An 18,845-nucleotide genomic window follows, 5' to 3' on the forward strand; every position below is an offset into this window, starting at 1 on the left:
AAAGGTTGGATCGTAGGGTTGGCTGATTTTATAGCTATAAACTAATTGGATTCTCAGTTTTTTCTTCACACTTTTTGCCTCTTAAATTTCCACCATAAACTTTGATAATTTTTTAAATTACAACATGTACTTTCGGATTCATCCTTAAACATACATTTCCAATTGAACCGGTCATTAAACCGGGATTAACCACAAATCCGCGTTTACTGTACCACGATTGCGATTTACCCGATTAATCACCTATATCCGTTAAGAAAAGGGTTGGTTGATTTTATAGCCATAAACTAATTGCATTCTCTGCTTTTCCCCCTATACTTTTTGCTCCTGAAATTTCCACCATAAACTTCGATAATTCTTAAAATTGCAACATGTACTTTCAGATTCATCCTTAAAAATATGTTTCCAATTGAACCGGTCATTAAACGGATATTAACCACAAATCCGCGTTTACTGTACCGCGATTGTGATTTACCCAACTAATCACCCACACCGTTAAGAAAACAATGTTGTTTTGTAAGCCTACAATGGAGCTTCAAGAAACACCACATGGAGCCGATACAATCACACTCACACAAAGAAGCAATCTATGTGATCAATGAGAGTAGTTCTAGTTCTTTATTAATTTAGATTGTCATTGAAACAATCTTCAACCTCTTTTGTCTATTTTGGATGACGTATTTTCGGAAGTTGATTCTCTTTAAGATGATATTATTTAGGTTGACTGATTGATTTGAAGTTTAATCTATCCTTATGATTAGGAGTTTTATCTAGTTCGATTTGTCATTTTCCTTACCAATTAACACAACACATAAGGATACATAACATAACAAAACGATGCGTTTTCTTAACGGGTGTGGGATTAGTCGGGTAAATCACAATAGCGGTATAATAAACGCGGATTTGTGGTTAATCTCGGTTTAATGACCGGTTCAATTGGAAACATATTTTTAAGGATGAACTTACAATATTAAGAATTATCAAAGTTTATGGTAGAAATTTAAGAGACAAAAAAAGTGGGAGGAAAAGCTGAAAATACAATTAGTTTATGGCTATAAAATCAGCCAAGAACTTAAAATTTTTTTGTTTTAACACAAATTTCTCTTCGACAAGTTCTCATGATTTTTTTCGAAGAATACAGAGAGCTATGAGAACGTTATGTTTTACACTGGGTTCAGAAAAGCCCATCCAAGGCCTGTTATCATAATTGGCTAACAATAAAAAGATATTCCAAAAATGGCGCGTGATTCATTCGCGGATGCATATAATGCGAAACAAAAACTTCATTCATGTTTGAAAGTTTGAAACCAAAACACCGTTTCTTCTGCTTTAGAGTGTAGATCACAAGATTCAATCAAAACAATTACCTTAAAACATTATTTTTAGAGAAAAACAAAAAATTTATTAAAAAATTTATTTATAAAAAATCTTAAAACCTTTAAATTTATATATAATATATGAAAAACATGTTCAACTTATAGTTATAACATTAAAACATACGAACCAAAACGACCGGATACTATATCCGATTTGTTTTCAATATATTTAAATTTAACACTTAAAATTACCATAAAACATGTTGACTTATGACACCACAAAACTTGTGAAATGTTGAATTTTCTAACTAGTTTACATCAAAAATAAAAATTTAACACTTAAAAAAAAAAGATATCATTTTTAAAAAACATCAAGTGCTAAAAAATTAATTATGTGTAAACCATATTAAACCTAAAACACCTATTAATCTATTATGGTTTGAATGTTATATATCTAACTAGTTTACACAAAAATTAAAATTTTAACATATAAAAGAAAAAGAAAAAATGATAAAACCTTTTAAATAAAACCAAGTGCTAAAACTTTAATTATGTGTAAACCAAATTAAACCTACAACACCTCTTAGGGGTTTGGATGATGTGTCTAATTAGTTTACACAAAAATTAAAAATTTAACCTTTAAAAAAATAAAAATAAAAACCTTTTTAAAAAAACAAGTGCTAAAACTTTAATTATGTATAAACCAAATTAAACCTAAAACACTTCTTAGGGGTTTGGATGATGTATCTAATTAGTTTACACCAAAATTAAAATTTTAACACTTGAACAAAAAGACAAAACATTATAAAAAAAACCAAGTGCTAAAAATTTAATTATGTGTAAACCATATTAAATTTAGAACACCTCTTAGGAGTTTGGACCATGGTTAAATGGCGGGATCCAAAATTCAGATTTCACAACATCATATTAATTTAATATTTATAAAACTTTAAAAAAAAAAAAAAAATCAAAAACAAAAGAGTTAAAAACTTTTTAACAAAAGAAAATAAAAAGTAAATGTTAAATATAAAGATGTGAAAACATGTTGGATTTGTGGAATCGCTAATGACCATGGTTAAATGGCGGGATCCAAAATTCGTTTAGATTTCACAACTTCATATTAACTTAGTATTTATAATACGTTTTAAGAAAAAAGAGATAAAATAGAAAGAGTTGAAAACTTTATAAAAAAAAATAAAAAAAATGCTAAATATACATGAAGATGTGAAAAACATGTTGGATTTGTGGAATCGCTAATGAATGACCTAAATGCCGGGATCCAAAATCTGGTTAGATTTCACAACGTCATATTAATTATTAATTTAGTATTTATAATACGTTAAAAAAAAAAAGTTGAAAATCTTATAAGAAAAAAAATAATCTAAATATACATGAAGATGAAATGTGAAAAACATGTTGGATTTGTGGAATCGCTAATGACCACGGTTAAATGGCGGGATCCAAAATCCGGTTAGAATTCACAACGTCATATTAATTTAGTATTTATAGAACCTTTAAAAAAAAGAAAAAAAATAGAAAGAGACGAAAACCATTTTCAACAAAAGTTTATAAAAAAAAATGCTAAACATACATGAAGATGTGAAAACATGTTGGATTTGTGGAATCGCTAATGACCACAGTTAAATGGCGGGATCCAAAATCCGGTTAGATTTCACAACGTCATATTAATTTAGAATTTATGATACCTTTAAATTAAGAAAATAAAATAAAAATAAATGCTAAATATACATGAAGATGTGAAAAACATGTTGGATTTATGGAATCGCTAATAACCACGGTTAAATGGCGGGATCCAAAATCCGGTTAGATTTCACAACGTCATATTAATTTAGTATTTATATAAAATACCTTTAAAAAAAGAAAAAAAAAAAGTTTAAAACCTTTTAACAAAAGAAAATAAAAAATAAATGCTAAATATACATGAAAATGTGAAAAACATGTTGGATTATTGGAATCGCTAATGACCACGGTTAAATGGCAGAATCCAAAATCCGGTTAGATTTCACAACATCATATTAATTTAGTATTTATATAGTACCTTTAAAAAAAAAAGGAAAAAAAATGTTGAAAACCTTTTAACAAAAGAAAAAATAAATAAATGCTAAATATACATGAAGATGTGAAAAACATGTTGGATTATTGGAATCGCTAATGACCACGGTTAAATGACGAGATTCAAAATCCGGTTAGATTTCACAACGTCATATTAATTTAGTATTTATAATACCTTTAAAAATAGAAAAAAAGAAAGAAAAAAGTTGAAAACCTTTTAACAAAATAAAATAAAAAATAAATGCTAAATATATATGAAAATGTAAAAAACATGTTGGATTATTGGAATCGCTAATGACCACGGTTAAATGGCGGGATCCAAAATCCGGTTAGATTTCACAACGTTATATTAATTTAGTATTGTTATATAACTTTTTAAAAAATCAAAACTATTACTATGTTATATGATTTTAAAAAAAACCTTTGATATTTATTACTATAAAAAAAAAAAAAAAAACTATTACTATGTTATATGATTTAAAAAAAAAAAAGTAAGAAAGGAAATTATACCCGAAGGTTGTGAAACCCTAATAACTCGCGATTCCTTGATCTCCACCGCTGGATTCGTTCTCTGTTTTCCTCTGATTCGCGTCCTCCTCCTTAGTCGGAGCTTTCTCTCCCAAAGTAATTGCGCAAGCGAATCTCATACCTCCAATCCAAGCCGATATGCAACATGAGGCTACAAGAGATGGCTTGCCGAGAACGCCTCGTAAGACGTAATCGGACGGATCGTTGAGAACAAACGTGGTTTAGTCGCCGTTAACCGCCGCCTTGGCTTCACCGACTCATCGGAGAGAAGTGAGATCAACTCTTATGGATCATCATGTTGCAGAGGAGATCATCATCATCATCGACTTTTCACTTCTTCAATAATGGATCATCGGAATTCACACAGAGTCTCTGTATAAAGAGATTCTCTCAAGAAGAAAATTAAAGAAGAAGAAGAAGATGCGTGAATCAGAGAGTTTTTGATTTTTTTTTTTCTCTCAAGGAAGAATTAGAAGAGGCTGCGTGTGAGAATCTGTATTTATAAGCGAAGTGTTAATTAGGTCTTGATCTATAATGATAACCGTTTGTTCAATGTAGCCGTTGGAGTCGGTTAATGACTTTGACATAAGCAGATATTTGTATTGAATATTGTTCTTAATTTCCTTTTCTTTGAATGGGCTTTTTTTCCTTTTTTCTTCGGATGGGTTTTGGTTCCTTTTTTTTTGATGAATTGTAAAAAAGTTACGCAGAGAGAAGAAGCAAAACAGGAATAGACTTTTGGTGATTACTAATGCAGTGCAAGGGAGACTCTGTCTACTTGGTGGTTATGTCTCTTGCTGAAGAGCCGGTCTTGTTTAGAGCTTTTGGTTCTGTTGATCTGTGTTTATGTAATCACACACGTCTACTGTTTGGATAACCCGAGATAGAGTAAAAACTAAGAAGACAACAGATAGAGATGATGATCCTGAATCAATATATCCTCAAGCAAACTGTTAGCATATATGGAGATGATGTTGCAAAACCAGTTTATGTAGCACAAGCAAGCAGCAGATTCTGAAAATTTCATTGATACAAGTTACAAAGGACATTATTATGTTCTGTCACAAAGTTTCAAACATTTGGATCGAAAACGTTACAACATAAATACACAAGTGAACATTATAATGGCGCGTGATTCATTCGCCGATACATATAAACTGCGAAACCAAAACTTCATTCATGTTTGAAACCAAAACTAGTTGTTTCTTCTTCTACTTTACAGTGTGTGATTCTTCTATCTTTTGAATCAAAAGTATTTTTTGTTTCTATCTTCCACCAGATAATTCAATAGCATCTTGATTATTAATGGAATCTTCACCCCAATCAAATCTCCTCTGCAACCTCTGAAACTCTTCTTGTCTCGTCACTTCAAGATTCTGCCACTCTTCCCATCTCTCTGCAAGCCCTTCTCCTTCTAGCATTCTTACTACTTCCGACATCGCTGGTCGTTCTTCCGGTGCTGCTTGTGTGCATAGCAGAGCTACTTGTATCATCATTTCAACTTCTTCCTTTATATAATCCTCATCAAGCTTCTTATCTACTATGTCTTCTAATCTCTTCTCTCTTTCCAGTTTCTTCACCTGAAACCTAAGATTGTTATTTAACTATATGAGAAGCTTGAAAAGAAGCAAAAAAGATCAACATTACTTACATGGTCTAGCAATAAGACATCATCTTCTTCCTCTAACCGCGAGAAATCAATTGCTCTTTGTCCAGTTACAAGCTCCAGAAGCATAATTCCGTACCCGAAAACATCGGTTTTCTCTGACGATTTCCCTGTGGATATACATTCTGGTGCAATATGACCCATTGTTCCTCGGACCTGAGTGGTTACATTAGTCCTTCTAACATCTACCAACTTGGCTAAACCAAAATCACCAACCACTGCTTCAAAGTCTTCATCTAGTAACACATTTGCAGCTTTCACATCTCTGTGTATGATCTTCGGGTTGCAATGTTCATGAAGATATTCGAGTCCTCGTGCTGCACCTAACGCAATCTGTTTCCTCCTGAACCAATCCAGAACTGGATCCCCGGGTTTAATCTCTGCATAGTATATAGATCACAAAATCTTAAACTCCTGAAATCAAAAGTTTATAGCTTATGTTCCTTTTTTTACCTCTTAAGCAATATGCAACACTTAGATTCTGCATGAAAGGATACACCAAAAGTCGTTCAGTTTGTGTTGTACAAAAGCCGATAAGGCGAAGCAGATTCCTATGAACAGCTACACTTATCATCTCAACTTCTCTCTGGAAAGCTTCATCTCCTCCTGGACGTTCAAAATCAGTCAATCTTTTTACAGCGACTTTGGTGCCATCCGAAAGCAATCCTTTGTAAACTTTCCCAAAGCCTCCTTGTCCGAGAACATTCTTTTCACTGAACTCATCTGTAGCCAACTGAAGCTCTCTCCATGCAAATCTTCTCAACTGTCCAAAAGCAATCCTTCTGTCCACTTCACCTGAAATCAAACCTTTTTTAAAGTTCGTTCCTATGTAACCATAAAGAAGAAAGATTGATTATTGTCACAGACCTGCAACATCCACAAATACGTCTCGTTTATATCCTTTATGTTTATCCTTGCAGAAGAAAAAGAAGAAGAATCCTAGTAGAATAACCGCTATTCCGCTAACAACTCCAGCGATGATTCCAGTTTTTCTACTGCTTGAATCACCTATCAGAGCCAAATAAAAAACAACTCTCAATACTTAGCATCTCTGCATATGGAAGTGGGCAATAGCAAATCATTGTCATTTTACCTGAAGGACTGGACTCGGTTACACAAGGTTGCGGGAAAGTGCCACCACAGCTCAAGTTGTTTGCTGTGAAACTATAAATTTGAAAGACTAAACTCAGATTAGTGGTAAAGATAAATCAAGACTATAAGTATTTGTGTTTGAAACCGAAAGAGCTCTAACGTACTTGTATTTTGGGATTTTGAATAAACTCTGAGGAATCTCACCACTGAGATTATTTGAGTCGAGCAGACTGCAAAAGTAGTTCAAGCAACAGCATCTAAGACACTTGAGAGTGTTTTTTCGAACAAATGGAGAAAAGAACTAGCACTTACATATTTATCAGTTTTGATAGACCTGTAAGTGAATCCGGGATAGAACCATTAAGGTTATTCCTACTCAAGGTCCTGCTTGGCCAAACAGAGAAACAATGATATGATCTTCATTCTTTGTCCTAGAGATCTCAAACAAGTTCAAAGACACTTGTGGGGGAGAAGAATATACTTACAAGAACTGTAGATTCTTGAGATTACCGAGAGTGGATGGAATGCGATCAGTTAAGTGATTATCCTCCAAATCTAAGCTGGTCAAGCTAGACAGATTTCCAATGGATTCTGGTATTCCACCCATTATTCCATTTCCCTTCAATGTACTACAAGCGAAAAAATAACACAACAGAAAATTTCATATAACAAAACACATGTAACAGAACTTTCCACAAGTTCACAGTTCCAAAGTAGGCACTTACAGAGTCTTGAGAGTTGTCAAGATTCCTATTCCTGAAGACAGTGTTCCCGAGGAGAAGTTCATGTAAGACAAGGTTCTGCAAATCACAACCATATATAGTTAAAACCATAACTAAACTGAAGTTTTGACCAATTTAGACCAAGTAACATGAAACTTACACAGAAGTAACATGTTTCTTGTCATCACAAATAACTTGAGACCAAGTACAAGGATCGACTTGATTCTGGTTCCAATCACTAAGCTGTTCAGGAGATGCACGTAACGAGCTCCTCAACGCAAATAATGCATCCCCTAATAACGAAATTGCAAGAGTTTAACAAAAAAATCTTTACTTTGACAAACTTAGAAACCACCAAAGAGAGTTATGAAGGTGAATGAAATTACCTTGAGCATCTGGTGACACAGATGACCATAAACTACTAAAAACTAAGGCAGTGATAATAAGCAGAGCCATTTTTCTAAGAGCTACCAAAATTGAAAACGTTGGATTCTCTAAGAAATTGTGACATCTACAAGAAACCTTTGAAACAAAAGTTAAAACATATTTTTAAGTTTGTAGATTAGATAGAGTGGATTTACTATAGGAATCCGAGACTTTCTAAATTCAAAATTCTACAATAGTAATAAAAAAACGAACTTTTTTCAGTTACCCAAAAGATAAAAATCCAAATAACTCAGAGAATTCTTCAGTTTTCACGGAAAAACAGAGATATTGACCCCAAATCTCAAGAAAATTTGAGAAACTCAGATTTGGGAACAGCAAAAAGAAAAAGAAAGTGCCCAACAAAAAAAAAAATCGATGCGGAGAAGAAAATCCAAAAAGGGAAAGAGAATAATTCCAGCAAGAAAGATTCACTCGACGAATAAAACCAACAATACTTAGGCTTGGATGGTTCCACTTCGGCTAGTTGAAAACTCTTTAGGAAGAGAAAGTAAAACTGTAAAACTCTGTCTTTTACAAAGAAAAACCAAACTTTTGATTTTCTTTCTTCGTTTACATTTGTTGGAGCTGTTGTTAGATGGAAAAGTCTTTCGAAACAAATCGCAATTATGACAGTCGTTGTGTCCAGTCAGAGTTGAGACTAAAAAAGCCGACATTCGTCGTAAAACTGCTTTTCGTGCGTGATTAAAATAATAATTAATCATGATGATGCTTTGACTGTCATTAACAAAGAAATTAAGAAAATAGAATAAAAACAATAAGGCCTTTTCGACAACTGGAAGAGGCCCAAAAGCCCAAGAAAATCTATATGATAATCGTTACTTGTTGATTACGAATAGGTTTGGTTTATGTCCAAACTTTTTAACATTATTCGTCATCAAGAACTTTCTTATTAGAAGGAAAAAAACTTTAATTCGAAACAAGTGAAAATTACAAAACCCAAAACAATGATGATAATACAGCTACGTAACCACAGTGAGTTTCTCCATACAGTGTTATCGCTCTCTTGACTTCAAAGAGTATTGTCCATACAAAACTTACACATTGTCATTACGTCTGTTTATTGAACGAGTATCTGTTTGGGTGTTGAGGGTTCCTCTGCTTTATTTTTCCGTTGTTCACTAGGGGATTGCTTGCTACTAGTACTGCTCTCAAACAGCTTGCTGCTCTTTGCGATTGTAAGGATAAGCTCGAGTTGCTTTCGCTGTTGTTCCTGCATAGCAAAGCAAGCAACCAGCTTTCATGAGCTCAAACGACACTAGTATGGACTTCTTCAATTCAGCCATGGCAAAATCTTAGAAGATACCCTTTTACACACTCAAATAACTAATACCAAAACAAATCGGATCATTGGTTAATAGATAAATACCTGCATAGCAAGCAGCACCTTTTGAATTTCGCCAAGCTCCTTCTCTAGAATCTCTTGCTGTGCAACTAATACCCTCGTAGCCTCAGAATTCTTTTGAGCTAAAGCTGCAGTCTTTTGGACAAAACAAACCAAACTCTTCAGATACATACAGCCACAAAGACAGCTATATTGACCAGTCATAAACTCAAAAACTGATATTTTCTGCAAGATTATCCTAAATCTCCAAAATATTGATTCAAACACTAGAACATTTGTTACTTCCTCAGACATTCAACAACTCTAGATCAATTCCCAAATCATCACTTGTTCCACTTTCATGCAATTTCACTCACATAGTGACATAGAGAATGGGACGTTTTCAATGGAATCATTTGATGAAGCAAAGCTCGAGAAAGAGAACAATACCTCAGAAATGGGTTCCTTTAGAGCTTTTCGTGTGACCCGAAACCGAATTCCCAGCTTCTCCAGATGCCTAGAAAGAACTCTAACAATAGAAGTCGAACTTTTTAAATCCTTTTCAAGTTTCTCCAACCTTCGAATTAGATTAGTCCCCTCACTTTCTCTCGCGCCTTTGCAAATCCTCATCCATTGTCGTCGTCTAAGCCAAGAACCAGTGGCGACTGAGCCAACCAATCCAACGAAACCTAAAGACAAAACCTTTTTCCCAATTTCACCAACCACCACGTAATTCACCGCGAGAACCACTGAAATCACGGCGGATGATAAAATACAAAGCGCTTCCGCGAAAGAAACAAAGCTGCCCAAATCGAAACCATCGGAACTGGCGTCTTCTAGTAAGTTAGAAGAAGAGCTATCCTCGAATGATCCGATAGAAGACGCATGAGCTCTATAATTTCGATCGATCTCGAAATTCGACTGGGTAGAGATGACGTGGCGGAGGAAGATAGGCTGGGGGAATGATATAGAATCCCGGCGAGAAGCTCGTGCGGCGGAGACGGCGAAGCAGAGGTTGCTCCTCCTGCTGATGCGAACAGGAGTCGAGCCGGAGAAGAGAGCGTATCGAGAAGGAAGCGATAAGGACATTATCGTCTTTTCGGGTCTGTGACAAGTGACTGGTTAAATCTCAGGTCATTGCAAGAAATGGCTACGACCTTGACGTCCATCATCAGAAGAGAACCTCTTACAGGCGCATGGTAGCAAAGCCTCGACAATAAAAGTTTAAAATGCGCGGAACATCTTTGGAGTTGATTTGCTAAGCGAATAAAAAGAGTCAACACTTTCATTTAACAGATTTCAGCTATAACCCAATAGTCCCAATTATATAAGCAACACTTGATCCAATCATTATATGCATCATATCAAAACGATATGAAACTTATAATACCAGTCTAGGTTCGAAAATGTTTACGCGCAAAGTTCTAAAAGGCGAAAGAGCCAAAGTCATAAAGAAAGCTCAATGAAGGATGGGTATAGCCAATACACGCATCCACACTGGTAGCGAATCCCTTCTATGCTTAACCATGATGACGGTTTTATTGGTACGGCATGTAACGCATAGGCCTTCTAAACCTAGGAGCTTTTCTGCAAAAAAAAAACACCAAAAAGTGTGAGAAGTGGATAAAGCTGTGTGACCACAATCAACATATATGTCTTGATGTTAAAACCAACTTACCCGTATCCATATGGGGAATACATATAAGGAGACATGAAAGGTCTGCGGAACCGGTAACCCATGTATGGATTGAATCGTCTACCACGGAACTGTTTCAATCCAGGAACGTTTGTTCTCTTCTGCAAGACCTGAAATTATTTTAAGCCAGATGAGAAAACGATGGAATCATAAGGGGTTTTTTCATGGTAAAAAGTGTTTTGTTTGATGGTATAGTAAGATGTGTACCTTTAATTGACGACCATGTAGCTCTGATTCATTCAGTTGTAGAGCCTCTTGAACAGCTTCCACTTCGACGAATTCTACATATGCAAATCCCTTTGGCTGCCCGAATTTGTCTGTCAGAATGGTCACCCGATGGACAGTGCCGCATGTTTGGAAATGCTGCTGAACTTCTTCAGGTGTGCAAGCGTAATCAACCTGCACAGTCAAATATGCAGTTATAGTATATAACAAACTAGCATAAACCCATGGAGTCCTTCACCGAGCACACAAAGAGTAATCCATCAAATTAATTAGTTCAGCTAAACAAGAAAACGTAGCAAAGACATTCCTCTTTTACTATCCTTCATTACACACACACCAACATAAATATATGTGCAAGGTAAAGCAGAACAATAGGAAAGCAAAGTGGAATTTAGTATACTTGAGCAGCCTTTGAGTTGAAAAGATCCCTTACGCTGTGTACCGAGCATAAACTTTATGCCAAGCTTAATTTTATGTTACCATCAAACAGCTGCTTCTCACCAACGCAGCTAATGAGCCTTGACTACAAAGCATCCAGCATCTTGATGCAGCACTTCAAACGCTATCTCCTCGAGGATGGATTGAGAAATACTCCACTCAAACATTGTCCCCTCTCCAGATATCTCTTTTTCCCTCATAATCATAACATTTTTCCTTCTCTATATTGCTCTAAAGCGTATTCATTTCCTTTTCTTTATTCTTTTTTCATAGCTTTATTCAATGCTTTTTTGCCTCTTTTTTTTAGCTTTTTTCATCATGTTCCACAACAAAACAGAACAGATCTTTTTCAACTCCATAAAAGGAAAATGTAAAGACCCCACAAAACCTAATTGATATAACCCAGAGCAATTAAGAACTTCAGGAACAAAATCCTGCGATTGTAGTGAGAAAAATCATAAGAAAAGTAAAACTCAACGCCAGAAAACAAAAACTATAGCATCCTCAAATTTGCACAGAAAAGTTACTAAACATATGAAATTTTCAATTATATCTGAAGGCTAAGGTTCCACCAGTAATATGAAGACTCAATCTACTTTCCAAAACCCTCAATATCACTAACAACAGAAACCCCTCACTAGTTTTCATTTGAAGATAAAGTCTTCACGCTAAGCACCAACTTTTTACCATTCAACAATTTCATCTAATAAGAGTTCTCACTGAATAGACAAGAATCCATAGCAACAAAGATGTGACATTACACCAAAAGTCAGAGTAAACTAGTGATATATTCAAGCACTAAATGTAGAGAATGCAATCATGGATCAGGAAGAGAACATAATCAGATAATAGATTTCTACGATAATAATTCTAACACCCTAGATAAAAGGTTTTGTATCAAGAGAGCTAAAAAAGGCACAATTCATAGTCTAATCCAATGAACATTAAGATCAATACGAGTTAAAAACTATGAAAATAAAGCAGAAGCTAGCTAAGATGGCTTAAAGAAAGAAAACGACGCAGAAACATAAATATTCTTACATTGCCAACAAAAACTGATCGAGCATCAACCTCCTCCTTGCCTGCTTGATTCGCTGCAATACTAGCAGGATCTGGAATAACAAAATTGAACCAAAAACTTTAGTCAAGAAGCAAAAAAAAACTCCATATACATAACATAATTCACAGTGGAATTCTAAGATGGATTCAAACACCACCAAGTAGCTACCAATTATCAAAAACCTAGCGAATTGCGGGAAGCACGATGATAATCATATCAAAGAAGCGAGTTATAGCAAAACCAAATCAAAGAGACGAAAACCTTGAGCTCCCATTTCCTTCTCGACCTTAGCCTGCATCTCACGCAGAGCAGCAGCTTCGTCCTCCATCTCTTTCAATCGTTTCTTCATTTCATCCAACTCCTAGAATTACAACAGCAATAACACAACAATCAAACACATATACACGCGATAACAAATCAATCGAGCTCAGTCACATAAAGATGAGCAAAACAGTAAGAGAGAAAGAGATAATAGTAGACCTTAACCGCATCATCATCAGCAGCAGCCATATCCAAATCGGGGTTGAGAGCCTCCATATCTCCATCCATCTCTCCGACGTCTGGAATTTCACCACCGTAAACCTCGTGCTCCTCTTCCTCCATCGTCTCTCTCGCTCTCTCTCCGTCGCGACGTTTGCTTTGTTTTCTTCTGAAAACGCTTAGGTCACTTTTTGTCAATTCGGATAGCGACACGTAATCAACCAAATAACGGCCCTTTATTATAACTTAATGGGCCTAATAAGGCCCAATTTTAAAAGACTTTTTAACATTCGAAATTACCCTATTTGATGACATCATCACCCAAAAACATGCGCCTGACAGAAAGATAATTGTCGAATCCGTCAAATCTCACCGAGCCGGCAGAATCCAACGGTTAATATTTAGACACGTCATCATTAATTAAAAATATTGACTAATAGTTGACAACGACGACAATACGACCGTATCAGATCTCTCTCTGCGTTTAAAACTTCAAAAAAGCTCACTTTTCGGTAAAAGCTTAAAACAGAGGATTTAGCAAGAGAGGATTTAGCGAGAGAGAGACGTTGAAGAAGATGACTAGTGGAGGAGGATACGGAGATCCGTCGCAGAAGATTGATTATGTGTTCAAAGTGGTGTTGATCGGCGATTCCGCGGTTGGGAAATCACAGATACTGGCTCGTTATGCTAGAGACGAATTCAGTTTGGATTCTAAGGCCACCATCGGCGTTGAGTTTCAGACTCGGACGCTTGTTATCGATCACAAGAGTGTTAAGGCTCAGATCTGGGATACCGCCGGCCAAGAACGGTAATCTCCGACCTCTCCCGGAACTTTTAGCTACTTCAATTGCTTGAACTTAGATCTCGTAAGATTTTACTGTTTCTCTAGATCTGGAAGATGATAGGTCTGCTTAGGATTTCGAATTCTAGTAAAGCTTACTGATCTGTATACGAAATTGGGAGGATCTGAAGTAAAATGGTAGAATCATTGAGAATTTGGGATTGGGATTTCAAAATTATGTATAGACTAGAATTATGTATATTACTATTCCAATGTTATTAAGCTTCTATAATTTTATGATTGGTACAAATTTGGACACTTTTGTTATACATTTCCCAGTGATGCTTCATCAACTTTATACATTCACTGATCTTTAATGAGTAAGCTAACCACCACATTTCATGCTTATCATATGCTTACATTGTATATCTTTCTATATGTGTGGTATTGGTTGAAACAGATACAGAGCAGTAACAAGTGCATATTACCGAGGAGCGGTTGGGGCGATGTTGGTGTATGACATAACCAGACGCCAAACCTTTGACCATATCCCAAGATGGTTAGAAGAACTACGTGCTCATGCAGATAAGAACATTGTGATAATCCTTATTGGGAACAAGTCAGATCTTGTGGATCAACGAGCTATACCGACAGAAGATGCGAAAGAATTTGCGGAGAAAGAAGGTTTGTTCTTCTTGGAGACATCTGCATTTAACGCAACCAATGTTGAGAGCGCTTTCTCCACGGTTTTGACTGAGATCTTCAACATTGTGAACAAGAAAAGTCTGGCTGCGAGTGAAGATCAAGAGAATGGTAATCCCGGGTCGCTTGCTGGTAAGAAGATTGATATTGTTCCAGGTCCTGGTCAAGTGATACCAAACAAGAGTAACATGTGTTGTAACTCTTAGATAAACCAATTCAATTCTTGAATGTTACTTGATAACAACAATATATAGATGTTTTAAAGACTCTGATTGGGATATTTCTCCTATCTAGAGCTGTGTGATTCATTTGTTGCTTAATGAGCAGTTTTTGTGGGGTTTTGGGGTGTTGAATCCAAGTATAACAAACCGATCTTAATTTGATCTTAAAAATTGGATATTAATTTGATCAACATGTTTTTATTCTCTCTACATTTGTAAGATTATTGTTACATTTTTGTTAATTACAAATATATACCAGCAATAACAACTTTTCTATTTCTCTTGTTACGTCAATGTGAAAAAGTAAAAATTAAAAACTGAAGCATCCGATTTTAATAATTGGTATCACAGTTCTGATAAATTCTCACTCGGCCGTTTTACCACTCGATTGCTTTATTCTCTCTAATTTCAGGTAATCTTCGAATCCTGCTTGATTCTTCAATCTTGTATGATTTGATCAGAAAGTTCAGGATTACTGATCTGATATGATGTGAGAAATCTGCGTACCATCGGCAATGGATTGTTTTACGTGATTAGAATTGATTTTGTCGTGATTGTTACTTCTCTTTTTAGCTTTTTATGGGGATGACAAGTTTTGCATTGCCTCCTTTGGTTAGTAAACTCAAATCATATGTTTCTTATGCAGCAAGTTGTCGATTTGAATGAAGAAATGAAATTAATTGATTAGGTTTTAGATAATTTTGCTGGAGAGTGTAGAGAAAGAGAGAGATCCAATGGCTGGTGCAGCAGCATTTGTTGAAGCTGATAATGCAGAGGAAATAATGGCAAGGATCGAAACCAAATCGCAGAAGATTGAAAGCTTACTCAAACAGTAATAACCCTAAAGTTCCTTTTTTCTTCCAACTTTCTCAGATGACCTAGGCTATAATTGTTACTTCGTTTTATTCAGCTACAAACATGTCGAAGCTCTTAAAACGGCTCTTGATGGTTCGCCACCTAAAACTCTCGACGAACGTTGCAAGGTCCTACTGTTTCCTCTACCATGCACATAAGTAGTTTGTTCATGATCAAAAAGATTGTGTAATTTATGATAAATATCTGTGAAATTGCAGTCAGCTAATTGGATAGTTGTGCACAGAGCTATCATGGCGATAAAGGATATCGAAGGAATGTTAAATTCTCTTACTGCCGAGTATTACGACATTCTCATGAAGTAAGTCTCTTGCCTTTTGCTCTGCTAGCTTTTAATTAGCGTGATGTGGAAGCAGTGTTTTGTTTGCTTAAATGGTGTGGATCAGGTACTTGTACAGAGGTCTTTCGACTGGTGACGAACCCACATGCGAACAGTGTTTGATGATTCACGAGAAACTAACAGAGAGAGCTGGTCTCGGTTGCATTCTCCGTTGTCTGAGTGATACTACCAATACCGTTTAAACCATTAAGCTGATCTTTTCATGTTACTTTTATTCTTGTTTTCTATGAATGTTTCTCCCAAATCTCAAGTTACTTCAATAGATTATAGAAAGTGGAATAAACCGGAGAACCTAAGATCCTTTCACAAAGAGATAGTCATAAAAGAACCTACGGTTACCTGGTTTTAAATTATATCTCATAACCAGGAAACTTAGAATCTACCGGCGACACAAGATCGAACCAGAGGCATACTGGTCCAGCTAGTCCCCGGAATAGCGAATAATCATGTTCTGTTTCTTGGCTTGTCATATTCACGAGCTCTATCGCATCACGGCACAAGTAACTCGCAAACGCTTTTGCTCTCTCTTCATATACAACATCTCCGGTTAAGCGATAAAGGGATAAGAAAGCGTAGGCATTACCAGCAACTCCATCAGCTAAACCTACCTTCTTCACCAAGCCACTCTTCCACACTACTTCTCCTGCTTCAATGGCTGCTTCGCGGAAATCCCTTTCCTTGGGAAACACCTGAGATGCTTTAGCCAAAGTAATGGCCATGCCGGTTGCTCCATGAGCCCATTGGACTAGCTTATCCCTCGGATTCCCTTCGCTGCACGGGTAGTTTCCGCTGTTCGGAAACCTATTACTCATCATATACCTCAATGTCCCTTGAACATCTTTAACATCCTCTTCCGATAGTGGAAAATGCAGCAATACATACAAGATTCCAGCTAATCCATTCGCAGCACCCCAAAATCGCGTTCCGTGAAACCTAAAAGCCACAAAAGTAAGATCAATTCCTACTAAAGATAAACAGGATTCTCTTTTAACAAACTATAGCTATTTTGTGAAACCTGTATAACAGAGGACAAGCTTCATGATCTGCAGCTCCAACTCGCCCACCGGCTAAGATGGCTGCAACAATGGGTGATAAGAGATGGTCAGGAACAGTTCCTTGGCCGAGATATCGGTTTAGGAACAGAGCAGCCCAAAGGAAACCCGCTCTTCCATAGAGAAGGTCATATGACATCCCAAATCCTCCTTCCTCTGGTCCTGCTGGTAACTCTCTCTCTTCTGCAAGCTGCTTGTAAGAATAACAAATCTTAAAGGCTCGTCACTTCACTAATCTTGCTTAAGGGTTAATATATGACACGTTGGATCAAAATACTGAATCTATAGCTTTTATCTGAAAGTGTTGTAAGCAAAAGAAATGGTGTATGAAGTCAAAAAGATTGGAACCTCAAGAAAAAGACCGAGGAAGAAGTCACGCTTTGATTGGTCCCCTCTGTAATTGGCTACAATTGCACCAAGCGTACAAACTCCTCCTCTTCCACATAAAAATGTCACGTGCCTATTCATGAGCATAACAAGTCCAATAATTTGTTAGAAAATGACAAGTCCATTCTAATGGGTGTGTAGATATTGTTATTATTCCAGAACCTGAAAATTCGTTCATACATACATAATTTTCTATAAACTATAATTGGTTAAACAGTGACATCTTTGTAATGACTCAATCTCACACATGTGTTTTCTATCAGACAGATTTTAATTAAGAATATTCTTTAAAATGGTTAGATTCCATTTTTTTTTTTTATGGAAGATGATATTTGATGTTTACTTGGCTAAGCAACTTAGTGACGAAGATATTTTCACCTGGTTGTGGCACGCGCAACGTTGGCACACGTGTCGATTATCTCTGCGCAAGTTAGCAGATCTTGATGGTTCCGCGTTACCTCGTACGACTTCAAGCAGGTGAACGCTGTGCCGAGTAGTCCTGTGTACACAGTCGGATCCAGCACTGGACCCGAACCAGAGGCAAGAGCTTCGACACCACCTTTCCACGTGGCCTCCACAACCTATACATACATCGACCAAAAAACATATATGAGCGAACGTACGGACTAGGCTTACATTAGCCGTCTGGGGCGTCGCATAGTTATCGTAACGCACCTGGTTCTTGAGTAACGTCGCTGCTCTGAGGAAAGATTCCGTAGGGAGAGAAATAGTCGGAGCCGACGGTTCGGAAAGCAAATGATCAATTTCGCCATTCTTTACTGTCTCTCCGGCGCCGTTACCATCGTCGCCGCATCTCCCCTGTTCCGTCACGAAATCCACCGACGACGACATAGCTCTCGCCTTTGTGTCTCTGTCTTACTCTTGATCTTGATTGATATCTTGAAGAAAGAATCAAATACGGGAGTTATATTTATTTGTAGTTTTTATAACAGCCGCTATTTATATAGTTTCTGTTTTTTTATTTATCTTTATTTATTTTAGTTCTATTAGACCAAATAAAATTACTGTAATGGATTTTTCTTCTTTTAAAAGAAATTTGTGAATCACCTTTTAGTTTAGTTTTGGTATAAAATATTTTAGTAATTTATTTGGATTAATTCAGTAGTTAATAAATATGTTAGGTACTTGAGTATGATTTTTAGCAGTTCCACACGTGTTTTCGTAATTTTGTGCATTTGGGTATAGGACCTACCAGTCTTTAAAATAATGACTTAAGCATCTTGGAAAATAAATGTGATGCTTCTATTAAAGTATCAAGAAACAAAGGAAAAGCTGAAAGTGGGGTTTAGGGTATTGGATTCTGGTTGCAGGACATGACCGTAATACACGTGAACCGGTAGACAGAGCCTAAACGTGTCAGCATCTTGTCGGCTCTATCATTTTTACGAATCGATTTGCCGTTAGATC

General features: G+C 36.2%; 6 protein-coding genes across 8 annotated transcripts; 2 read left to right on the top strand and 4 right to left on the bottom strand.

The window, feature by feature from the left end:
* Positions 1-3,870: 3,870 nt before the first annotated feature.
* AT5G65240 (Leucine-rich repeat protein kinase family protein) lies at positions 3,871-8,459 on the bottom strand. 2 transcript variants are annotated; one of them, NM_001203689.2, is made up of 12 exons: positions 7,781-7,876; positions 7,555-7,687; positions 7,398-7,472; positions 7,158-7,301; positions 6,985-7,056; positions 6,837-6,902; positions 6,674-6,744; positions 6,448-6,588; positions 6,034-6,375; positions 5,566-5,960; positions 5,191-5,494; positions 3,871-4,839 (listed from the first exon to the last, which is right to left on the bottom strand). In NM_001203689.2, the coding sequence occupies exons 1-12, from the start codon at positions 7,848-7,850 to the stop codon at positions 4,730-4,732; spliced, it is 1,923 nt and encodes a 640-aa protein (NP_001190618.1). In that variant the 5' UTR covers positions 7,851-7,876; the 3' UTR covers positions 3,871-4,729. The 2 variants fall into 2 exon arrangements, with proteins under 2 accessions (NP_001190618.1, NP_201327.4); NM_125922.5 differs by lacking the exon at positions 3,871-4,839 and having other exon boundaries at positions 4,883-5,494; positions 7,781-8,459.
* Positions 8,460-8,691: 232 nt separating this feature from the next.
* On the bottom strand, positions 8,692-10,409 carry AT5G65250 (uncharacterized protein). Its single transcript, NM_125923.3, has 3 exons — positions 9,613-10,409; positions 9,208-9,318; positions 8,692-9,051 (listed from the first exon to the last, which is right to left on the bottom strand). The coding sequence occupies exons 1-3, from the start codon at positions 10,249-10,251 to the stop codon at positions 8,899-8,901; spliced, it is 903 nt and encodes a 300-aa protein (NP_569009.1). The 5' UTR covers positions 10,252-10,409; the 3' UTR covers positions 8,692-8,898.
* Positions 10,410-10,421: 12 nt separating this feature from the next.
* On the bottom strand, positions 10,422-13,266 carry AT5G65260 (RNA-binding (RRM/RBD/RNP motifs) family protein). The gene is made up of 6 exons (NM_125924.3): positions 13,062-13,266; positions 12,843-12,942; positions 12,563-12,633; positions 11,066-11,257; positions 10,841-10,968; positions 10,422-10,749 (listed from the first exon to the last, which is right to left on the bottom strand). The coding sequence occupies exons 1-6, from the start codon at positions 13,182-13,184 to the stop codon at positions 10,701-10,703; spliced, it is 663 nt and encodes a 220-aa protein (NP_201329.1). The 5' UTR covers positions 13,185-13,266; the 3' UTR covers positions 10,422-10,700.
* Positions 13,267-13,415: 149 nt separating this feature from the next.
* Positions 13,416-15,032, top strand: RABA4a (RAB GTPase homolog A4A). The gene is made up of 2 exons (NM_125925.4): positions 13,416-13,869; positions 14,303-15,032. The coding sequence occupies exons 1-2, from the start codon at positions 13,637-13,639 to the stop codon at positions 14,748-14,750; spliced, it is 681 nt and encodes a 226-aa protein (NP_201330.1). The 5' UTR covers positions 13,416-13,636; the 3' UTR covers positions 14,751-15,032.
* Positions 15,033-15,499: 467 nt separating this feature from the next.
* On the top strand, positions 15,500-16,160 carry AT5G65274 (ARP2/3 complex 16 kDa subunit (p16-Arc); the record flags this gene model as incomplete). Its single annotated transcript, NM_001126031.1, has 4 exons — positions 15,500-15,597; positions 15,676-15,748; positions 15,839-15,939; positions 16,025-16,160. The coding sequence occupies 4 exons, from the start codon at positions 15,500-15,502 to the stop codon at positions 16,158-16,160; spliced, it is 408 nt and encodes a 135-aa protein (NP_001119503.1).
* GCL1 (GCR2-like 1) lies at positions 15,793-18,477 on the bottom strand. 2 transcript variants are annotated; one of them, NM_125926.4, is made up of 5 exons: positions 18,093-18,477; positions 17,796-17,998; positions 17,379-17,490; positions 16,994-17,220; positions 15,793-16,911 (listed from the first exon to the last, which is right to left on the bottom strand). In NM_125926.4, the coding sequence occupies exons 1-5, from the start codon at positions 18,267-18,269 to the stop codon at positions 16,329-16,331; spliced, it is 1,302 nt and encodes a 433-aa protein (NP_201331.1). In that variant the 5' UTR covers positions 18,270-18,477; the 3' UTR covers positions 15,793-16,328. The 2 variants fall into 2 exon arrangements, with proteins under 2 accessions (NP_201331.1, NP_001331037.1); NM_001345677.1 differs by lacking the exons at positions 17,796-17,998; positions 18,093-18,477 and having other exon boundaries at positions 15,929-16,911; positions 17,379-17,724.
* Between the last annotated feature and the right edge of the window lie 368 nt (positions 18,478-18,845).

Source organism: Arabidopsis thaliana, chromosome 5 (assembly GCF_000001735.4).
Source record: "Arabidopsis thaliana chromosome 5, partial sequence".
In the NCBI taxonomy this organism is placed as follows: domain Eukaryota; kingdom Viridiplantae; phylum Streptophyta; class Magnoliopsida; order Brassicales; family Brassicaceae; genus Arabidopsis; species Arabidopsis thaliana.

Coding starts and splice junctions, on each gene's coding strand:
- AT5G65240 (NM_001203689.2), bottom strand. CDS start 7,850: ATGGCTCTGCTTATTATCACTGCCTTAGTTTTTAGTAGTTTATGGTCA. Junction 7,473..7,554: donor AAGAAACATGTTACTTCTGT/GTAAGTTTCATG, acceptor TGTGATTTGCAG/AACCTTGTCTTACATGAACT. Junction 6,745..6,836: donor TTCAAAATCCCAAAATACAA/GTACGTTAGAGC, acceptor TCAAATTTATAG/TTTCACAGCAAACAACTTGA.
- AT5G65250 (NM_125923.3), bottom strand. CDS start 10,251: ATGTCCTTATCGCTTCCTTCTCGATACGCTCTCTTCTCCGGCTCGACT. Junction 9,319..9,612: donor TAAAGGAACCCATTTCTGAG/GTATTGTTCTCT, acceptor TTTGTCCAAAAG/ACTGCAGCTTTAGCTCAAAA. Junction 9,052..9,207: donor AGGTGCTGCTTGCTATGCAG/GTATTTATCTAT, acceptor TTTGCTATGCAG/GAACAACAGCGAAAGCAACT.
- AT5G65260 (NM_125924.3), bottom strand. CDS start 13,184: ATGGAGGAAGAGGAGCACGAGGTTTACGGTGGTGAAATTCCAGACGTC. Junction 12,634..12,842: donor GAAGGAAATGGGAGCTCAAG/GTTTTCGTCTCT, acceptor TTGTTATTCCAG/ATCCTGCTAGTATTGCAGCG. Junction 10,750..10,840: donor TATTCCCCATATGGATACGG/GTAAGTTGGTTT, acceptor TTTTTTTTGCAG/AAAAGCTCCTAGGTTTAGAA.
- RABA4a (NM_125925.4), top strand. CDS start 13,637: ATGACTAGTGGAGGAGGATACGGAGATCCGTCGCAGAAGATTGATTAT. Junction 13,870..14,302: donor GATACCGCCGGCCAAGAACG/GTAATCTCCGAC, acceptor TGGTTGAAACAG/ATACAGAGCAGTAACAAGTG.
- GCL1 (NM_125926.4), bottom strand. CDS start 18,269: ATGTCGTCGTCGGTGGATTTCGTGACGGAACAGGGGAGATGCGGCGAC. Junction 17,999..18,092: donor CGACGTTACTCAAGAACCAG/GTGCGTTACGAT, acceptor ATGTATGTATAG/GTTGTGGAGGCCACGTGGAA. Junction 17,491..17,795: donor GTTGCGCGTGCCACAACCAG/GTGAAAATATCT, acceptor GCTCATGAATAG/GCACGTGACATTTTTATGTG.